Here is a 19,493-nt window from a genome sequence, read left to right as displayed (position 1 = left end):
TTACTGTACGACAGACCACGTATTCACCCTGCACACCCTAAATGCCAAACAAAAAAACAAAGGCAAAGTCTTCTCATGCTTTGATGATTTCAAAACTTTTTTTGGACTCAATTTGGCATCAGGGTCTACTATTCAAATTGATGGAACGTGGTATTGGGGGAAAAACATCCAACACTATAAAATCCATGTACACAAACAACAAGTGTGCTGTTAAAATTGGCAAAAAAACACATTTCTTTGCTCTGGGCCGTGGGGTGAGACAGGGATGCAGCTTAAGCCCCACCCTCTTCACCATATATATATAAATGAATTGGCAAGGGCACTAGAACAGTCTGCAGCCCTCGGCCTCACCCTACTAGAATCTGAAATCAAATGTCTACAGTTCGCTGAAGATCTGGTGCTTCTGTCCCCAACCAAGGAGGGCCTACAGCAGCACCTTGATCTTCTGCACAGATTCTGTCAGACCTGGGCCCTGACAGTAAATCTCAGGGCCCAGACAAAAAATGGTGTTCCAAAAGAGGTCCAGTTGCCTGAACGACAAATACATATTCCATCTAGACACTGTTGAGCACACAAAAAACGATACATACCTCAACCTAAACATCAGCGCCACAGGTAACTTCCACAAAGCTGTAAACGATCTGAGAGACAAGGCAAGAAGGGCCTTCTATGCCATCAAAAGGAACATAAAATTTGACATACCAATTAGGATCTGTCAAAAAATACCTGAATCAGTTATAGAACCCATTGCTCTTTATGGTTGTGAAGTCTGGGGTCCGCTCACTAACCAAGAATTGACAAAACGGGAAACACCAAATTTGTGGACATGCATGTAGAACTCTTCAAAAAATATACTCCGTGTACAACGTAAAAAAATATATATAATAATAGATGCAGAGCAAAATTAGGTGGAATTAGGTGGATATTTGCTGATTATCAAAATACAAAAAAGAGCCCTTAATTTCTACAACCACCTAAAAGGAAGTGATTCCCAAACCTTTCATAAAAAAGCCATCACCTACAAAGAGATGAACCTGGAGATGAGTCCCCTAAACAAGCTGGTCCTGGGGCTCTGTTCACAAACACAAACAGACCCCACAGAGCCCCAGGACAGCAAAACGATTAGCAGCAACCAAATCATGAAAAAAAAGGGAATTATTTGACAAATTAGAAAGAATTACAGTAGGGCTAGAAAGCTATTTGTCCAGAGAGTACACAGTGGCACAGTACACAGGAAAGCTTTGACTATGTACAAACTCAGTGAGCATAGCCTTGCTATTGAGAAAGGCTGCTGTAGACAGACCTGGCTCTCAAGAGAAGACAGGCTATGCGCACACTGCCCACAACATGGAGGTGGAAACTGAGCTGCACTTCCTAACCTCCTGCCAAATGTATGACCCTATTAGACATGTTTCCCTCAGATTACACAGACCCACAAAGAATTCGAAAACAAACCCAATTTTGATAAACTCCCATATCTGTTGGGTGAAATCCCACAATGTGCCATCACCGCAGCAAGATGTGTGACCTGTTGCTACAAGAAAAGGTCAACCAATGAAGAACACCACTGTAAATACAACCCATATTTATGTTAATTTATTTTCCCTTTTGTACTTTAACTATTTTCCCATCATTAAAACACTGTATATAGACATAATATAACATTTGAAATGTCTTTATTCTTTTGGAACTTTTGTGAGTGTAATGTTTACTGTACATTTAGTATGGTTTATTTCACTTGTGTTTATTATCCATCTCACTTGCTTTGACAATGTCAACATATGTTTCCCAGCCCCTGAAATTGATTTGAGAGAGAAAGAGACGAGGCGAGAGAGAGAGAGAAGGAGCGATAGCGAGATGCCTACCTCATCAGAAACCTTGAACCTTTTCAGCAGAGCCACAAACTTCTGCTTGATGTTTGGTTGCTGTAAGAGAGACAACTATTATTTTCCCTCAGGGTTAAGTGTTCTGAGAAACATCGAGTTCGTGGACAACTGTCAAGCAACAGCACATTTCTCTATAGACCTGGGTCGAATTCATTAGCGCAAAACATTGTTTTTTTTCCATAAAGAAAACGAAAACAAGCGTTTCTTATAGAACGAGCGTAGGTGGTCCCCTCCCCCCCGTGTCAGTCCATTGTCTTCCACCCGGTGCCTTTTGAATATGACCCATCTACAAACCCTTGAATGAATATGAATATCAACTGACCAGAGAACAGATCATTTAAGATGCTGCTGCAGTCCAAGACAAATGATGCTCAGGTGTTTTACAGTGTATTCTATCATATATAGTGACTAGTGCAGCCATGGCCTCATTCTGCACGCATGTGTGTGTGTGTGTGTGTGTGTGTGTGCGCGTGCGTGAATGTGTGAATGTGTGGTGTGGGTGCATGCGGGAGTGTGTATGTGTGGGTGAGGGTGCATGCGGGAGTGTGTGTGCGGGGGTGAGGGTGCATGCGGGAGTGTGTATGTGTGGGTGAGGGTGCATGCGGGAGTGTGTATGTGTGGGTGAGGGTGCATGCGGGAGTGTGTATGTGTGGGTGAGGGTGCATGCGGGAGTGTGTGTGTGTTTGGATATATTTTCAGAATCGTCTGTTTGCCTCCTGGGAAATGTAATTACACACATTGAAGAAGAACAGGAGGAACAGAGTGATTGCAGAATTAAGGACAAAGGAGGGAGAACCATAGAGGGAGAGGTTGACTGAAAGAGAGGGGTGGAGAAAGAGGGGGATAGAGGGAGGTGTAAAGAGGAGGTTTGAGAGCAGGAGAATGGAGTGAAAGGGGGAGAGAGGGATGGGCGGGATTGGAGGGAGGGAGAGAAAGGTTTCTCACTCTAGTGATGGAAGCGTTGGAGGTGAGCTTCCGTCGGGGCTTCTTCTTCCTCACCTCATCCTCTTCATCATACAGATACTGTCAGAGAGAGAGAGAGAGAGAAGTGGAGGGGGAGAAAGAGGGATGACACAGAGAGAGCGGGGAGGATTGGAGAGTTATTCAGAGCATGAGACACACACTCACAGCAGGTTATTTATACCCTACCAACCGTGACCTCCTTCCCGCCATCCTTTCACTAGTCCTCTCCTTCACTCCTCGCCCCTTCCATACCTCCATTCACTCTATTCATCTGTCCTCCCCGAGCCATGTCCCCCTCTCCTTATCTATTCATTCTGTCTGTTTGCTGCTTTCTCTCCTCTCCTTCTCACTCTATCACCTCCCTCCCTCCTCCTCTTCAAATCCCTTGGGCTCCAGGTATCTCTGCTTCACAAACAAGACAGGACAAAAGACGCGTGCACACACACACACACACTCCCACACCTGGCCGTGGATCGGGTCGTCACTGCCCTCCTGTTCTGATGAGTAGCTCTCCTCTTCTTCCTCAGAATAGTTATCAATGTCTGGAGAACGATCTGGAGAGAGATGGGAAGCAGAGAGAGAGGTGATAGAGGGGGAAGCAGAGAGAGAGAAGTGATAGAGGGGGAAGGAGAGAGAGAGAAGTGATAGAGGGGAAGGAGAGAGAGAGGTGATAGAGGGGGAAGGAGAGAGAGAGGTGATAGAGGGGGAAGGAGAGAGAGAGGTGATAGAGGGGGAAGGAGAGAAAGAGAGGAAGCATTAATGGTTAGGAAGGGAGGAGAGGAAAAGTCTAAGAGGGAGTAGAGGGATGGAGCACAGAGAGAGAGAGAGAGAGAGAGAGAGAGAGAGAGAGAGAGAGAGAGAGAGAAACACAGGGACTCAGATCCCTTACCAGACATCTTGGCCTTGGGTCCCTCGTGGTCAATGGGCTGGCTGGAGAGGGAGTAGACCCTGACCTCCGCCACGGGGACCGAGGCATCCTTCAACTGGCTGTGGAGCCCCAACACCTGGGCCCCCTCACTGGGATGCTGCATCACCTGGACATGGGATATGGGAGGGGGGATGGAAACAGGGGGAAAGATGAGAGTGAAGACAAAGGGATAGAAGAGAGCACACAGAGAGAGGGACAGAGAGAGAGGAGACAGAGAGGGACAGAGACATATAGAGAGAGATACAGAGACAGATACAGAGACAGATACAGAGACAGATACAGACAGAGAGAGATACAGAGACAGACAGAGAGAGATACAGAGACAGACAGAGAGAGATACAGAGACAGACAGAGAGAGATACAGAGACAGACAGACAGACAGACAGAGAGGGACAGACAGAGAGGGACAGACAGACAGACAGAGAGGGACAGACAGACAGAGAGGACAGACAGACAGAGAGGGACAGACAGACAGACAGACAGAGAGGACAGACAGAGAGGGGACAGACAGACAGAGAGGGACAGACAGACAGACAGAGAGGGACAGACAGAGAGGGACAGACAGAGAGGGACAGACAGAGAGGGACAGACAGAGAGGGACAGACAGAGAGGGGACAGACAGAGAGAGGGACAGACAGAGAGAGGGACAGACAGAGAGAGGACAGACAGACAGAGAGAGGGACAGACAGAGAGAGGGACAGACAGAGAGAGGGACAGACAGAGAGAGGGACAGACAGAGAGAGGGACAGACAGAGAGAGGGACAGAGAAAATAGAAAACAGAGGGAAACAGAAAGGGATCACCACATATTTTGTACAAAGGCTGGTGTTCAGAACAGCATCAGCTCTCTTCCCCCCTTCTCTCTGCAGTCTGGTCACACTCTGGCTGTGTTAATGAAGTCTACACATCCTATTACACAGGCAGCAGTCACACACACACACACACAATGCAGCAGCTACAGCGCAGTTCTTTTATTAAACTTCAAAAACACTGCCAGAGCTTTGGGTAGAGCGTGTCAGAATGACATGGAGTGTTGTGACAGAGTGCTGTGGCTACACTGAGGTTTTACAAAAGGCTTGATTAAAGGTGTAGCTGGTTGAATGAAGGTTGAACAGAGGTTAGCCAAAGGCAAAATAGACTTTAAATACCAACTGTTAGCTACTGTAAAGGTAGATCTACGTAAAGTAAGTAGCCTCGTCTGAGCCAGAATGGCCCTCAGGGCAGGAGCCCATTTCCTTTCTGTACGACTTGTAAAGGCGTGGTGAAGATCGATCAACTATACGTTAAACCAAGGATGATTGGAGATGAAATAGGAATTGAATAATAATGTTGAATAGAGGTTAAGATTGAATTTTTTAAACGGAGGTTAGCGCCGTACCTCAGCCATGTTGATGTGACCCAGCGCCAGTGTCTTGTAGCCCAGGATGGTTCGGTTCTTATAGCGTTTGCGACGCTGCAGCATGATCTGAAGCTTGTTGGCGTCTCTCTTCAGGAAGTGGGGGTACTGTGAGGGTACACACACAGAGAGAACCATGACAGACTCATCGTCAGACTGTATAAATTACACAGATATAGAATCGGAGTGTTGAGTAACATTCCTGTTCTGCGACCGGTCTCAGACAGCAACCTTCAACAGAAAGTTCAACCGACTTGAAGATATGAAATCACCCCAGTTCTGCAGTCTGTAATAACCCCATTACCCACGTACAGAAACAACTGACCTCGATAAAACGGGTCTGTTTTTGTGTGTTTGTGTTGCTATACCACAGCGATGCGGACTACTCGTTTCTGATTCAGATAAATGGGACAGTCGGATGTCTCTGGGACAGATAATAATATAAAACCTAGAGAGAGAAAAAAATGACCTCCGCCAAGAGCTGAGGAACTGTTGAAAAACGGAGAATAAACTGGAAGCTAGAAAAAAAGAAAAAAAACTTGCACACTCCAAATGTATAACCTCCCAGTAACACATCAGGTAATACATTTAAAAAATATATATATATATATTTTTTTAAATATTTTTTTTTAAATACACAATATATATATATATATATAAATATATATATTTTAAACATCCACATTTCGGCATCACTGTGCCTTCTTCAGGGCAATGTACAGAACATCGGTGTTGATCCCTTACTGAATAGGTCCAGGACACTTGAATATTTGATGTGGTCGTGGGGGAAACGTGCAGGCTGTAGGTGTGAGTGGTGACCCCCCCCAGCCCTACTGTATCTGTAATAGCAGTAGTAGCAGTAGTAGCAGTAGTAGTATTATTGTACCTGTAGAGAGAAGGTGAGCTGAAGGTCTGTCTCTGTCAGTCCCGCTGAAGACAACAAGATCTCATTGGACCTCAGGATACGCTTAGAACCCTGAGGGAAGGAGGGAGGGTCGGATCATGAATAGCGGAATAAAAAGAGGTCGAGGAGGGATGGAGGGAGGATAGATCTGGTTAAAGATGATCATTGACGTACTACAGAGTCCAAACAATCAGCCTTTATCAACAGAGACAGACGGGGTGGATGGATGAGAGGGGAAAAGGATGGAGAAAGGGGAGAACAGGGGAGGACAGAGTATAAGAAGAACAAGAGACTAGTGATGGCGAGTAGAGGAGGGAGAGATGGAATTGAGGAATGCTGGGCATTGAATAGAATTCAATGAAACAGTGTATTATAGTGATCTCGGGTCAGGCAGTACCTGTAGTTTGACAGCGATGACCACAGACGTCAGGTCTTTGTCCAGCTCCTTCAACATGATCAGCTTTTTCAGGGTCAGGTTAAACAGCCTGGAATAAGACAGGAGAGAGAGAGAGACTGAGCAAAATGCACTGCAAACAACATCCTAGGTCACTCGAGAACACGCGGTCACTACAAGGAAGGTACCGTACAGAAAACCACATCACATTACCATAATGGTTACCGTATTCTAACGTTTAGGTTATGACACATTGTCGCTGACTAGTCCATTTTTAACAGAATTAGGACGGGATATTTTCTTCGCTTTTCCAATTGCTGTTACAGTCAAATCACAGCTGAACAAACAAACAAAAGACGCCAAAGGTAAATCAATAGTCCTTTAAATTGAATCCACCTAAGACACGTGCATTGTGGGATGCTTACAGAAACCCCCCGCACCTACTGCACAGCTCAGACACAACCGCACCTACTGCACAGCTCAGACACAACCGCACCTACTGCACAACTCAGACACAACCGCACCTACTGCTTCCAAAATATTACGTTAAAGACTGAAAATGGAGACTAGACCTCACCCACCCCTCAACCCTCCACTCCCCCACCCCACCTCCTCCCACCAACTGAACAGTCCAACCCAGAAGGTCAGTGTGTTGAATTATTCACATCTGGGGCCTCTGAGACACAACTTAAACTAAAATAGGCCTGGGCAGAGAGATGTAGGGAGGGAGAGGGGATGGGAGTGGGGCAGGGGGAGGAAAAGAGATATAATAGAGAGATAGGGAGAGATAAAAGACAGACAGACAGCAGGGCTAATCGCTGCTCTGCTAATGTGGCCTGGACACAGCAGGGTCATGACTGCCATAAAGAACAAGTTAGTGGACAAGACAGACACCAACGTCGGCTCCATTCCAAACCAACCCTCAGGCCCTAACCCATAACCTCTAGTCACATTAAGCCAGATATAATCAGGATTGAATAATGTGGTAATACTAGCTTCAACTTGCTGAGTCTTTGAAAACCCAGACCCTAGGCGACAGTGACTAGGTTTCAATGGACCCTTTTGGCAAGTTTGATAACGGGGGAAAAAAACTGTTCTGGGGTGGGTCCTCTTCAGACAATTCGCCTCAAAAAAAAAAATGAATTAAAAGATAATCACCAAGCAGACTTGCTACAACATCCCGGTTCAAGACCAAAGTTTGCAGGCAAAACCTTTGCAGTGGTTTTAGTGAAGTTAGTTAACACAAACTGGGGCGGCGGGTAGCCTAGTGGTTAGAGCGTTGGGCCAGTAACCGAAAGGTTGCTGGATCGAATCCCCGAGCTGACAAGAAGAGACCTTCCGAAACAAATAAACCCTAAACCTGTCGTTCTGCCCCTGAACAAGGCAGTTATTTACAATGACGGCATGGGCCGTCATTGTAAATAAGAATTTGTTAACCTAAATATATATATTTTTAAGCCACTTGTGAAATGCACTCATTAAAAATAACCTCTGACCTGCATCTTAGTAGCTACCATATTGTATTTTATTCAAGCTGATAAAGTAGAGACTAAGGCAGGGACGTAAGTTCATCTATGCCAAAAGAGTCCATCATTGAAACCAGGCCCTAGTCACTGATGCCCAGGGTCGGCTTCTCGAGACAACAACTTGCCCTCTGACTGGTTTGGATGTTTTCCACCTGACCTTTCAGATCTAGTAAAACTAGCCCCTTGTGGGTAAGGGGTCAATCCTAGCCCCTTGTGGGTAAGGGGTCAATCCTAGCCCCTTGTGGGTAAGGGGTCAATCCTAGCCCCTTGTGGGTAAGGGGTCAATCCTAGCCCCTTGTGGGTAAGGGGTCAATCCTAGCCCCTTGTGGGTAAGGGGTCAATCCTAGCCCCTTGTGGGTAAGGGGTCAATCCTAGCCCCTTGTGGGTAAGGGGTCAATCTAGCCCCTTGTGGGTAAGGGGTCAATCTAGCCCCTTGTGGGTAAGGGGTCAATCTAGCCCCTTGTGGGTAAGGGGTAAAACTAGCCCCTTGGGGGTAAGATTTTCATACCATTTCTGTACCATACTGGGATATACGGTATTACCGGAAGTGCACACAGGGGGCACTATTATTATTTTTTTTACACACAAAACTATTGAGGCAACAGGGATCTTGATCCAGGAGGGGATTGAATATTTCTGCAGTAACCAAGAAGTTTGATCTTGATATCTAGCCACTTAGCTAACAAGTTAACAAACCAAATGCACAGCTAGAGCCCTAAACTGGATAGAATGACACATCTTAGATGTCTTATAATTATACTCAACTTACGGTTTAGTTATAAGCAGTGGCGTATTGAAAATCATGCAGCTGGTTTTACAGAAGGCTTGGGTTCCTTCCATTGGTGAGGTAGTAATGCTGATATGGACAAGAGGTCAGGGTTTTACCACGGGAATCCCAGAGGAGAGAAATGTCTGGAGTAGAAAACACGATCCAGACCTTAATAACACCAGACGTTCCCCATTGTGCTGAATGTTGATGATCCGTGTGTTCAAAGCATTTATTCAACTTTAATTCAAAGAAACGTCATGAAGGATTCGAGATGACAAGGTAAGGTCGTCAAGGACATGGTGCTACCTGTCAATCGTTTTATTTGACTTATATGGTCCACATTTCCATACAGGAATTTGTTACATGTGAATATTCATAATCACTTTAGGGGTATCATGAAACATTCATATCATTAAACATTTCCATTAATTACTCATATAAAGTACCTCCGAGCACCTACATTTTTTTTTAGAAGAGACCATCCGAAACAAATAAACCCTCGTAAGCCAAGTTCATAATAAAGTCTCTTGAATGGAGAGCAAGTCTGCCCGACTGTCCGGTGCCTGACCGTATTCACAAAGTGTCTCTGAGTACGGTAGGAATGCTGATCTCGGATCAGGTCCTCTCTGGCCGTATAATCTTATTCATTTATGATGATTATTCTTTTTTTTTTTTAAAGGCTAAATTGAGCCTAGATCAGCACTCCTACTCGGGAGTTACTTTGTGACTACAGGCCCCGTACCCTTTACCAGCACAGCTCCCTCCCGCACTCTGCTAGGCTGAGATAATAATGTCTACCTCTCTCATTGACTGCCTGTCTCTTTATGAGGCCTCGACCTGACAGAGACATCACTCACTGCTATCATAAACCCCAGCTATAAACGCTTTCTCTCTCCCCCCCCCCTCTCACAATTCAATTCAGGGACTTTATCGGCATGGGAAACATATGCTAATATTGCCAGAGCAAATGAAGTAGATCATAAACAACAAAGTGAAACAAACAACAAAAAGTTTACAGTCAACATTACACTCGCAGAAGTTCCAAAATAGGAGACATTTCAAATGTCACATGTCTACACACAGCGTTGTAACGATGGGCAAATAGTTACATTTACAAAAAGGGGAAATAAATAAACACATGGGATGTATTTACAATGGTCTGTCTCTCCGTGTCGTTCTCCCTCCCCCATCTCTCTCGGTCTCTCTACCTTCCTCTCTCTTTTTTTACATGCTCTCTCTCTCTCACTCTCTCTAGACAAGGGTCAGACAAGACTTGTAAAAACACAAAGAATCCCTGTCTGTCATAAAATGGTACCAATCTGTGAGAGTGTGTCGGGAGTGTTAGTCACACGGCAAACATTTAGCCTCCTGCCTGTTGAAATACCACAGAAAAATACCATGGCACCTTTACAAAATACCATATTCAAAAAATGGTGACACGTACTATAGTCGATCCTACTGTTCCAAAACAGCCAACAGCTAAATGTATGCTAATCCAATCGCTCCTCTCACTGACATTTATTCTTACGTCTTCGGCATCTGTCTGCAACAACATAAATCGCCTATTTTGACGTTTGAAGCGCGTGTCAATATGATCTAAGTGCCAGCAGTGAAATAAGGCTCGCCAACTACGATACAAAAGCCTTTGCATACATTCCCCACCATGGCTTCTAGTAGAGAAAGGAATGAATATGGGACGAAACTGTGACAACGCGGCTGTTGGAGGGGATTTAAATACCCGACTGCAGCTTTAAGAGGCAGTTGCAATGTGGTTCCCTTGGTAACAGAGACCATCATGGGACTTGTAACCTTGCTGTGTCATACAAGCAAGCTGCGTCCAAGACACATGATTGCGCACCTCCCCACCTTTCAACTTCCCTCTTGTGCATTTCCTCAATCGTTCTAGCTGACCTTCAGGAAACCTCCCCTCTCCGTTTCTAATCCGAGGTAGTGGTTCGGTGATCAGGAGTAAGGCAGGGAGTCATTGTCAGTAAGAGTTAAGAGTCCCCCACTCCTTTAACACATCCCCTCCAGCTCTTCTTTGACATTCCCTCTTCTCCATCTTCTCTCACACACACACACACCTCATTACTACCAGGCACTCACACACACAGCTATTCTATACCAAGGACAGAAAATACTAATCAACTGCACAAACACACACACACACACACACACACTGCTTCCAACCAGCAGTTTCATAAACATCACTGCGTGTCTGTATGGCGGCCAGCCAGCCTTCTATACGGTGTCTAGTTATTTGTCACCTGTCCAGAGTCACTTAATACTCTCAATCCAAAATGGTAACCTATTCCCTTTATACAGTATGGGTGTATTGTTACACTCAGGCTTCAAACTCAACTACTACCCTCAGACTAGAGGTAGACCGATTAATCGGCATGGCCGATATCCAGTTTTCATAACGATCGGTAATCTGCATTTTTGGACGCCAATTATGGCCGATTACATTGCAATCCGTGGCAGGCTGACCACCTGTTATGCGAGTGCAGAAAGGTGCCAAGTTAAGTTTATTGCTAGCTAGCAACTTATCTTATAAAAAAAACTAATCAATCAATCTTAACAACATCACTAGTTAACTACACATGGTTGATGATATTACTAGTTTAACTAGCTTGTCCTGCGTTGCATATAATCAATGCGGTGCCTGTTAATTTATTATTGAAATCACAGCCTACTTCTCCAAACGGGTGATGATTTAACAAAAGCACAATCGTTGCACCAATGTACCTATCCATAAACATCAAAGCCTTTCTTAAAATCAATACACAAGTATATATTTTTTAAACCTGCATATTTAGTTAAAAGAAATTCATGTTAGCAGGCAATATTAACTAGGGAAATTGTGTCACTTCTCTTGCGTTCAGTGCAAGCAGAGTCCGGGTATATGCAGGAGTTTGGGCCGCCTGGCTCGTTGCGAACTGTGTGAAGACCTTTTCTTCCTATAAAGACTAATTAATTTGCCAGAATTTTACATAATTATGACATAACACTGAAGGTTGTGCAATGTAACAGAAATGTTAAGACTTGGGGTTGTCACCCGTTCGATAAAATACAGAACAGTTCCGTATTTCACTGAAAGAATAAACTTTCTCTCGAAATGATAGGTCATTAATTTGGTAGAATCAGGGAACTAAGGCTCGTATTTCTGTGTGTTTATTATATTGTAATTACGTCTATGATTTGATATTTGATAGAGCAGTCTGACTGAGCGGTGGTAGGCAGTAGCAGGCTCGTAAGCATTCATTCAAACAGCACTTTCCTGCATTTGCCGGCAGCACTTCGCAATGCTTGAAGCACAGCACTGGTTATGTATTCAAGCCTATCAACTCCCGAGATTAGGCTGGCAATACTATAGTGCCTATAACAACATCCAATTGTCAAAGGTATATGAAATACAAATTATATAGTGAGAAATAGTCCTATAAATTGCACATATTGCACTTTTACTTTCTTCTCCAACACTGTTTTTGCATTATTTCAACCAATTTGAACATTTTTCATTATTTGAGAATAAATAGATTTTATTTTATATGTGTATTATATTAAAGGTAAAAAAGTGTTCATTCAGTATTGTTGTAATTATACCTACCTACATAAAAATCATCTGATTAATCGGTATGGTCCTCCAATAATTGGTATCAGCGTTGAAAAACCATATTCGGTCGACCTCTACCTCAGACGCACCAATCTCTGACCTCTCACCTCTGACTCGTGGTCGTGTGCTGGTGTACCGTTGCCTGGTTCCTTTGGTGTGGCCCCCCAAAGGGGTAGAGCTTACCCAAAAGCCTCTTGGGGTGGGTTGAAATATCAAAAAGGGCACCATGTGAGGATTTAAGCTATCGGTTCCCCCCCACCACCCTTCAATCCTTCTCACACACACACACACACACACACACACACACACACACACACACACACACATCTTACAGTAAGGCTCCTTCAAATCGGCATGGGGGAGGGAGGGAGATGAGAAAGGAGGAGGGAGGAGAAGGAGGGTGGAAAGAGGACATTAAAAAAAAGTATTTATATAGCCCTGGTTCTGAGCCATTTCAAAGGGAAACTGACAGTCTTAAAATAGAACCGTTGGAGTGTAGAGTGACCAGTGACTACCAAGGGAGACACACTGTGGAGATGAACGTCTATGTTATTGTTGTTAAGACAACTGTATAAACCTCGGCATAAACACAATGTAGTGTTTTCCTGTAAGGACATAGATTACATATTTAGTACAGTACATTTCCAACTGAATCCTCCTGTATTCTGGGATTCGTCAAATGAAAAGCAGATGAGCTCAGTTTAGACAAAGACATCGTCACCGGTTGTGTTGCAATTCCGTTTAGACCCGGTTGATCGTGATTGGTTGAGTTGCAATTCCGTTTAGACCCGGTTGGTCGTGATTGGTTGAGTTGCAATTCCGTTTAGACCCGGTTGGTCGCGTTGCAATTCCGTTTAGACCCGGTTGGTCGTGATTGGTTGAGTTGCAATTCCGTTTAGACCCGGTTGGTCGTGATTGGTTGTGTAGTGGTCAAAGAGAAACAGGGACCATCTTCGCTAGATATACAGTCGAACAGAGAGAAACTGTCATCGATGGTTATGTTATGGTTGAGATGGGGTTTCCGTTGGCCAGAAAGACGTCTTTTGGCCCATTTATTTGTATTTTTTTAAAGCCGATAACTAAAATTGTCACCGGACAATTGTCCAGGAGAAGAAGAATAAATCCCATTGCGAAAATAATGCTTTTAAAATTTTGCAAGAGTGTACAGTATATTCGTTATTTATCATGCGTACAGCACACAGATACAGAGCACACAGATACAGAGCACACAGATACAGAGCACACAGATACAGAGCACAGATACAGAGCACACAGATACAGAGCACACAGATACAGAGCACACAGATACAGAGCACACAGATACAGATACAGAGCACACAGATACAGAGCACACAGATACAGAGCACACAGATACAGAGCACACAGATACAGAGCACAGATACAGAGCACACAGATACAGAGCACACAGATACAGAGCACACAGATACAGAGCACACAGATACAGAGCACACAGATACAGAGCACACAGATACAGAGCACACAGATACAGAGCACAAAATCTGTCAAGACAACGCGTGAGCTGCTGCTACAGCATCTCAAACAGCAAATGCATTAGGCAACAGAAGGCAGGCGTCATCAACGGAGGGCAGGCTTCACACACCCCTTCAAATCAAATTTCATTCGTCACATGCGCCGAACACAACTGGTGTAGACCTCACAGTGAAATGCTTACTCACGAGCCCCTAACCAACAATGAAGTTTAAAATTTTAAAAAATCATATAACTATAAGAATTAAAAGTAACAAGTAATTAAAGAGCAGCAGTTAAATAACATAGCGAGACTATATACAGGGGGGTACCGGTACAGAGTCAATGTGCAGGGGCACCAGTTATTTGAGGTAATATGCACATGTAGGTAGAGTTATTAAAGTGACTACGCATAGATGTTAACAGAGTAGTAGCGGTGTAACACCTTCCTCCGCAACTGGATCCTGGGCTTCCTGACGGGCCGCCCCCAAGTGGTAAGGGTAGGTAACAACATCCCCCACACTGATCATCAACACAGGGGCCTCTCAGGGGGTGCATCCTCAGTCCCCTCCGGTACTCCCTGTTCACTCATGACTGCACTGTACGGCCAGGCACGACTCCAACACCATCACCGACAACGACCAGACAGCCTATAGAGAGGAGGTCAGAGACCTGACCGTGTGGTGCCAGGACAACAACCTCTCCCTCAACGTGATCAAGACAAAGGACTACAGGAAAAAGAGGACCACACACGCCCCCATTCTCATCGACTGGGCTGCAGTGGAGCAGGTTGAGAGCTTCAAGTTCCTTGGTGTCCACATCACCAAACTAGAATGGTCCAAGCACACCATGACAGTCGTGAAGCGGGCACGACAAAACCTTATTCGCCGTCAGGAGACTGAAAGGATTTGTCATAGGTCCTCAGATCCTCAAAAGGTTTTACAGCTGCACCATCGAGAGCATCACTGGTTGCATCACTGCCTGGTATGGCAACTGCTCGGTCTCCGACCGCAAGGCACTACAGAGGGTAGTGCGAAAGGCCCAGTACATCACTGAGGCCAAGCTTCCTGCCATCCAGGACCTCTATACCAAGCTGTGTCAGAGGAAGGCCCTAAAAATTGTCAAAGACTCCAGCCACCCTAGTCGTAGACTGTTCATAGACAGCTCATTGAGTGCAGTTTTAGTGCCAGCCTCAGTCTGTGGTGGTATGTAGACAGCTACGAAAAATACCGATAAACTCTTGGGCGATATTGTGGTCTACAGCTTATCATGAGATACTCTACCTCGCTCAGCCACGACTCCGTGAAGCATAGGATATCACCGTTTTGAATGGCCCATTGGTCGTTTAATCTTCAATTTTATTTTCCAAAGATTGCACGTTTACTAGCAGAATGGAAGGAAGTGGGGGTTTATTCGATCGCCTATGAATTCTCAGAAGGCAGCCTGCCCTCTGGCCCCGTTTTCTCCACCTTCTCTTCACGCAAATGACAGGGATCTGGGCCTGTTCCCGGGAAAGCAGTAGATCATTCACGTTGCACTCGTTAACGGGAAGAAAAAAACAGATTCTGCCAGTCCGTGGTGAGTAATTGCAGTTCTGATGCCCAGATGTTATTTTCGGTCATAATATTGCTGCTACTGTCTCTTATGTACAAAGTTTGAAAAAATAAATGACAAACAACGCAAAGGAAAAAAACAACAACAATTGGTCAGGAATACGTAAAACTTCAGCCTTGTTCTCCGGCGCCATCTTGTTCACCTTGCAATGCGCTCGAGGCAGTATGCATTTTGAAAACATATACTTAATTGTTTGAAACCTGGAAGTTTTACTACACGAGGCCTATGAGGCCTTGCTTCAAAGTAGCCTCAGACCATATCCGTGGAGGCAATTATTTTATATAAACTTTCTTTCATTGTCCAGTACCAAAGGCACAATCCTTGTCATAGTAGCAACCCATGGTAATTGTTGCATATTGGACTTCTCCTCTTTAAAAATTCTAACGGATATTTTCATCTCTGTCGCTTGCATTTGCGGTGCCCTTTTGACAATGGTGTTCTCCCACTAGTTGCATTGTGGAACAAACTTTGTGCATAACCTACTGCCTTTGTGCGCATTGTTGGGCTTATAATGTGAAGAAATAATAGGTGGTCAACTTTTTAAGCTTAACGTTCAATAGTGTTGCATCAGACTCATTGGGTCAACGTTTTTACATGTTTTATGTAGCTTAGGTTTACTGGTTGTATGAATTTGGGATCGCTCATCCCACAACTGTCCTGAATCTGTTTGGAATAATCCACTTCATTCTCGACATACTAACCAATAGAATAGGTCTACTATAGGGGGATAGTCTCGTGATTTTGCTGTTCGTTACTCGTCTTTTTTTAGAGGTGGAAAAGCAAATGTGGGGACAGTTACTCTCACATCTTCAGAGTGCGCATCAATATTAGGACACCGCACATCATTGCATCCTGGACTTCCATGTTCTGTTAATATGAATTACCATAATCTAATAATCTGAGGTCTGTCATTCTGAGCACCGTGGTTGGACGCCCTTATCAGGTTACGCACCCAATGCATTTGGGTTCGGTGAACTTCTCAAAATGTCCGGTAAATTGAAGTGCTGCCGGTCAAAATGTCCCGTGCCACATTTTCCTAACAGAAACCCTGGTTTGAGGGAAACCAGCACAGTCACCCATCAATGGGTTTTGTTATTTTTGACCGAGTAGGTATCGGGGATTAGTAATAGCGCTTCACACTGTCTGTTGTAACTAGGACAGAGAAGCTCTGTGTGTGTGTGTCTGACTGGAATTGGGATTATGTGTGTGTATTTGTTACGTGCACACTGTGTGTGTGTGTGGGTTGGTTCTTCTATCCTTGTGGGGACCTAAAATCCCCAAATGGATTTTAAAGGACAGTAAAAATAAGAAGAATTCTCCCTTGTGGGGACTTTTCCCACATCCCCATGAGGACAAATAATATTTCAAGCTCAGTGGTTAGGTTTATGGTGGCAGTTAGGGTGGCAACTGGTTAGGTTTAGGGTGGTAACTGGTTAGGTTTAGAAGTAAGGTTTAGGGCTATGGTTAGGTTTAGGGAAAACAGGATTTTGTATGGAAATTAATTGTAGGTCCCAACAAGGATAGAAAAACATAACGTGTGTGTGTGTGTGTGTGTGTGTTCGAGCTGGAAAGATTTAACAAAAAATGATTGATACCGACCATACTGATCACCTACCGCAGGCTTTTTTTCCTGATATCGTTCATTACGACAAGTAGCCTATACTAGAGAAATGTGAAGTTTGAAAGGAAATACGTCTGCTAAACTGGCTGATTGTTAACAGGATAAATGATGACAACAACCATATAACTAGTAGTAGTAGTTTAAAGGATAATACAAAATGAGTTACGGTGGAGCACATTAATGTCATAAACTTATCGCTCTATTTATCGTACCAATTCAGGCAATTTATCATCCAGCTCTAGAGTGTGTGTGTGTGTGTGTGTGTGTAGCGTCCTGCTGGCAGGGTTTAAGCGATTAGCATGCGTCTCACAGCAGCAGTCAGACACACCGACAGCCAGACTACAGAGGGACTAGGGATCTATCCGTACACTATAACACTAGCTTGTAAGCATTTGTAACACACCTATGAGCATTCATAGAGTCTACTCTACTCAACTACTACTAGAAGCATTCACAAAAACATCATAGCTGACTTTACCAACCAATAACACACACACACACACACACACACACACACACACTCTAAAATGTATTATAAAATGTCTCATGGTAAATGTTGCTGATGTAGCATTAGCAGCGTTAGCGGTTAGCCTAGCAGCAGGTGGGCTGGGGAGATGGGCAGGCCCTGGCGATTGGGATCTTATCAATATTTGTCTAACACCTGCAGTGAAAAACAGACTAACTATGGAAGGATTTACAGTACCAGTTGAAAGTTTGGACACAACTACTCATTCAAGGGTTTTTCTTTATTTGTACTATTTTCTGATGCAGCACTCAATCACTCTCCTTCTTGATCAAATAGCCCTTACACAGCCTGGAGGTGTGTTGGGTCATTTTCCTGTTGATAAACAAATGATAGACCCCATTAAGCGCAAACCAGGTGGGATGGTGTATCGCTGCGGTAGCCATGCTGGTTAAGCGTGCCTTGAATTCTAAATAACTCACATACAGTGTCACCAGCAAAGCACTCCCCCACCAACACACTTCCTCCTCCATGCTTCACGGTGGGAACTACACATGCGGGGAGATCATCCGTTCACCTACTCTGCGTCTCACAAAAGCACAGAATTTGGATCCCAAAAATCTCAAATTTAAACTCCAGACCAAAGGACAGATTTCATTGCTCATGTTTATTGGCCCAAGTAAGTCTCTTCTTATTATTGGTGTCCTTTAGTAGTGGTTTCTTTGCAGCAATCCGACAATGGAGGCCTGACTCACGCAGTCTCCTCTGAACAGTTCATGTTGAGATGTGTCTGTTACTTGAACTCTGTGAAGCATTTATTTGGCTGGAAATTTCAGAGCGGGGGCGGCAGGGTAGCCTAGAGGTTAGAGCGTTGGACTAGTAATTGAAAAGTTGCAAGTTCAATTTCCGAGCTGACAAGGTACAAATCTGTCCTTCTGCCCCTGAAAGGGCAGTTAACCCACTGTTCCTAGGCCATTCTTAACTGACTTTCCTAGTTAAATAAAGGTAAAATAAATAAAAAAATAAGATGGCTGGTAACTAATGAACTTATCCTCTGCAGCAGAGGTAACACTGGGCCTTCCTTTCCTGTGGCCGCCCTCATGAGAGTCAGTTTCATCATAGCACTCAATGGTTTTTGCAAATGCACTTGACTGACCTTCATGTCTTAAAAGTAATGATGGACTGTCGTTTCTCTTTGCTTATTTGAGCTGTTCTTGCAATAATATGGAATATGGTATTTTACCAAATAGGGCTCTGTATACCACCCCTACCTTGTCACAACACAACTGATTGGCTCAAACACAATAAGGAGAGAAATTCCATAAATAAGGTTAACAAAGCACACCTGTTAATTGAAATGCATTCCATGTGACTAGCTCATGAAGCTGGTGGAGAGAATGCCAAGAGTGTGCAAAGCTGTCATCATGGCAAAGGGTGACTACTTGGAAGAATCTCAAATATAAATTATATTTGGATTTGTTTACCACTTTTTTAGTTTACTACATGATTCCATGTGTTATTTCATAGTTGTGATGTCATCACTATTATTCTACAATGTAGAAAATAGTAAAAAATAAATTTAAAAAACCTTGGAGTGACTAGGTGTGTCCAAACCTTTACTGGTACTGTATGGAAAGACGGTGGCTGCTTCCTCTCTGCTTGGTATGGATCGCTACAAGCCAATAAATGAACACAGAGACACCCCACACACACATACAAAGCAGATAATGACAGCGGTGCTGATCAGTATGCAAGTACGCTTGGCTGCACCCAGACTGGGTTGTGACTCTGCTGTTAGCCCAGTGAGAGATGGAGAAATAGATGGAGAGAGACGGGTGGGAAAGATGGAAAGAGGGGAGAACGAGACGGGAGAGAAAGATAGAGAGCTGGAGAGAGAGAGAGAGAGAGAGAGGATAGAGAGTAAGG

At 44.2% G+C, this 19,493-nt stretch overlaps 1 protein-coding gene across 2 annotated transcripts in view; it reads right to left on the bottom strand.

Moving 5' to 3' along the window:
- LOC112255218 (phosphofurin acidic cluster sorting protein 1-like) overlaps positions 1–19,493 on the bottom strand; it is a 68,844-nt gene that overhangs the window by 20,027 nt on the left and 29,324 nt on the right. For both annotated transcript variants that reach the window (XM_042298259.1, XM_042298260.1), the window contains exons 2-8: positions 6,474–6,561; positions 6,059–6,148; positions 5,155–5,280; positions 3,739–3,883; positions 3,312–3,403; positions 2,832–2,909; positions 1,866–1,925 (exon numbers count right to left, since the gene is read on the bottom strand). In XM_042298259.1, the coding sequence (XP_042154193.1) occupies positions 1,866–1,925; positions 2,832–2,909; positions 3,312–3,403; positions 3,739–3,883; positions 5,155–5,280; positions 6,059–6,148; positions 6,474–6,561 (679 nt within the window). The remainder of the gene's footprint in view (positions 1–1,865; positions 1,926–2,831; positions 2,910–3,311; positions 3,404–3,738; positions 3,884–5,154; positions 5,281–6,058; positions 6,149–6,473; positions 6,562–19,493) is intronic.

This window comes from Oncorhynchus tshawytscha, linkage group LG15, assembly GCF_018296145.1.
Source record: "Oncorhynchus tshawytscha isolate Ot180627B linkage group LG15, Otsh_v2.0, whole genome shotgun sequence".
NCBI classification, from domain to species: domain Eukaryota; kingdom Metazoa; phylum Chordata; class Actinopteri; order Salmoniformes; family Salmonidae; genus Oncorhynchus; species Oncorhynchus tshawytscha.
Note: the sequence above shows the minus strand (reverse complement) of the source record. Positions and strands in the feature narration are given on the sequence as shown.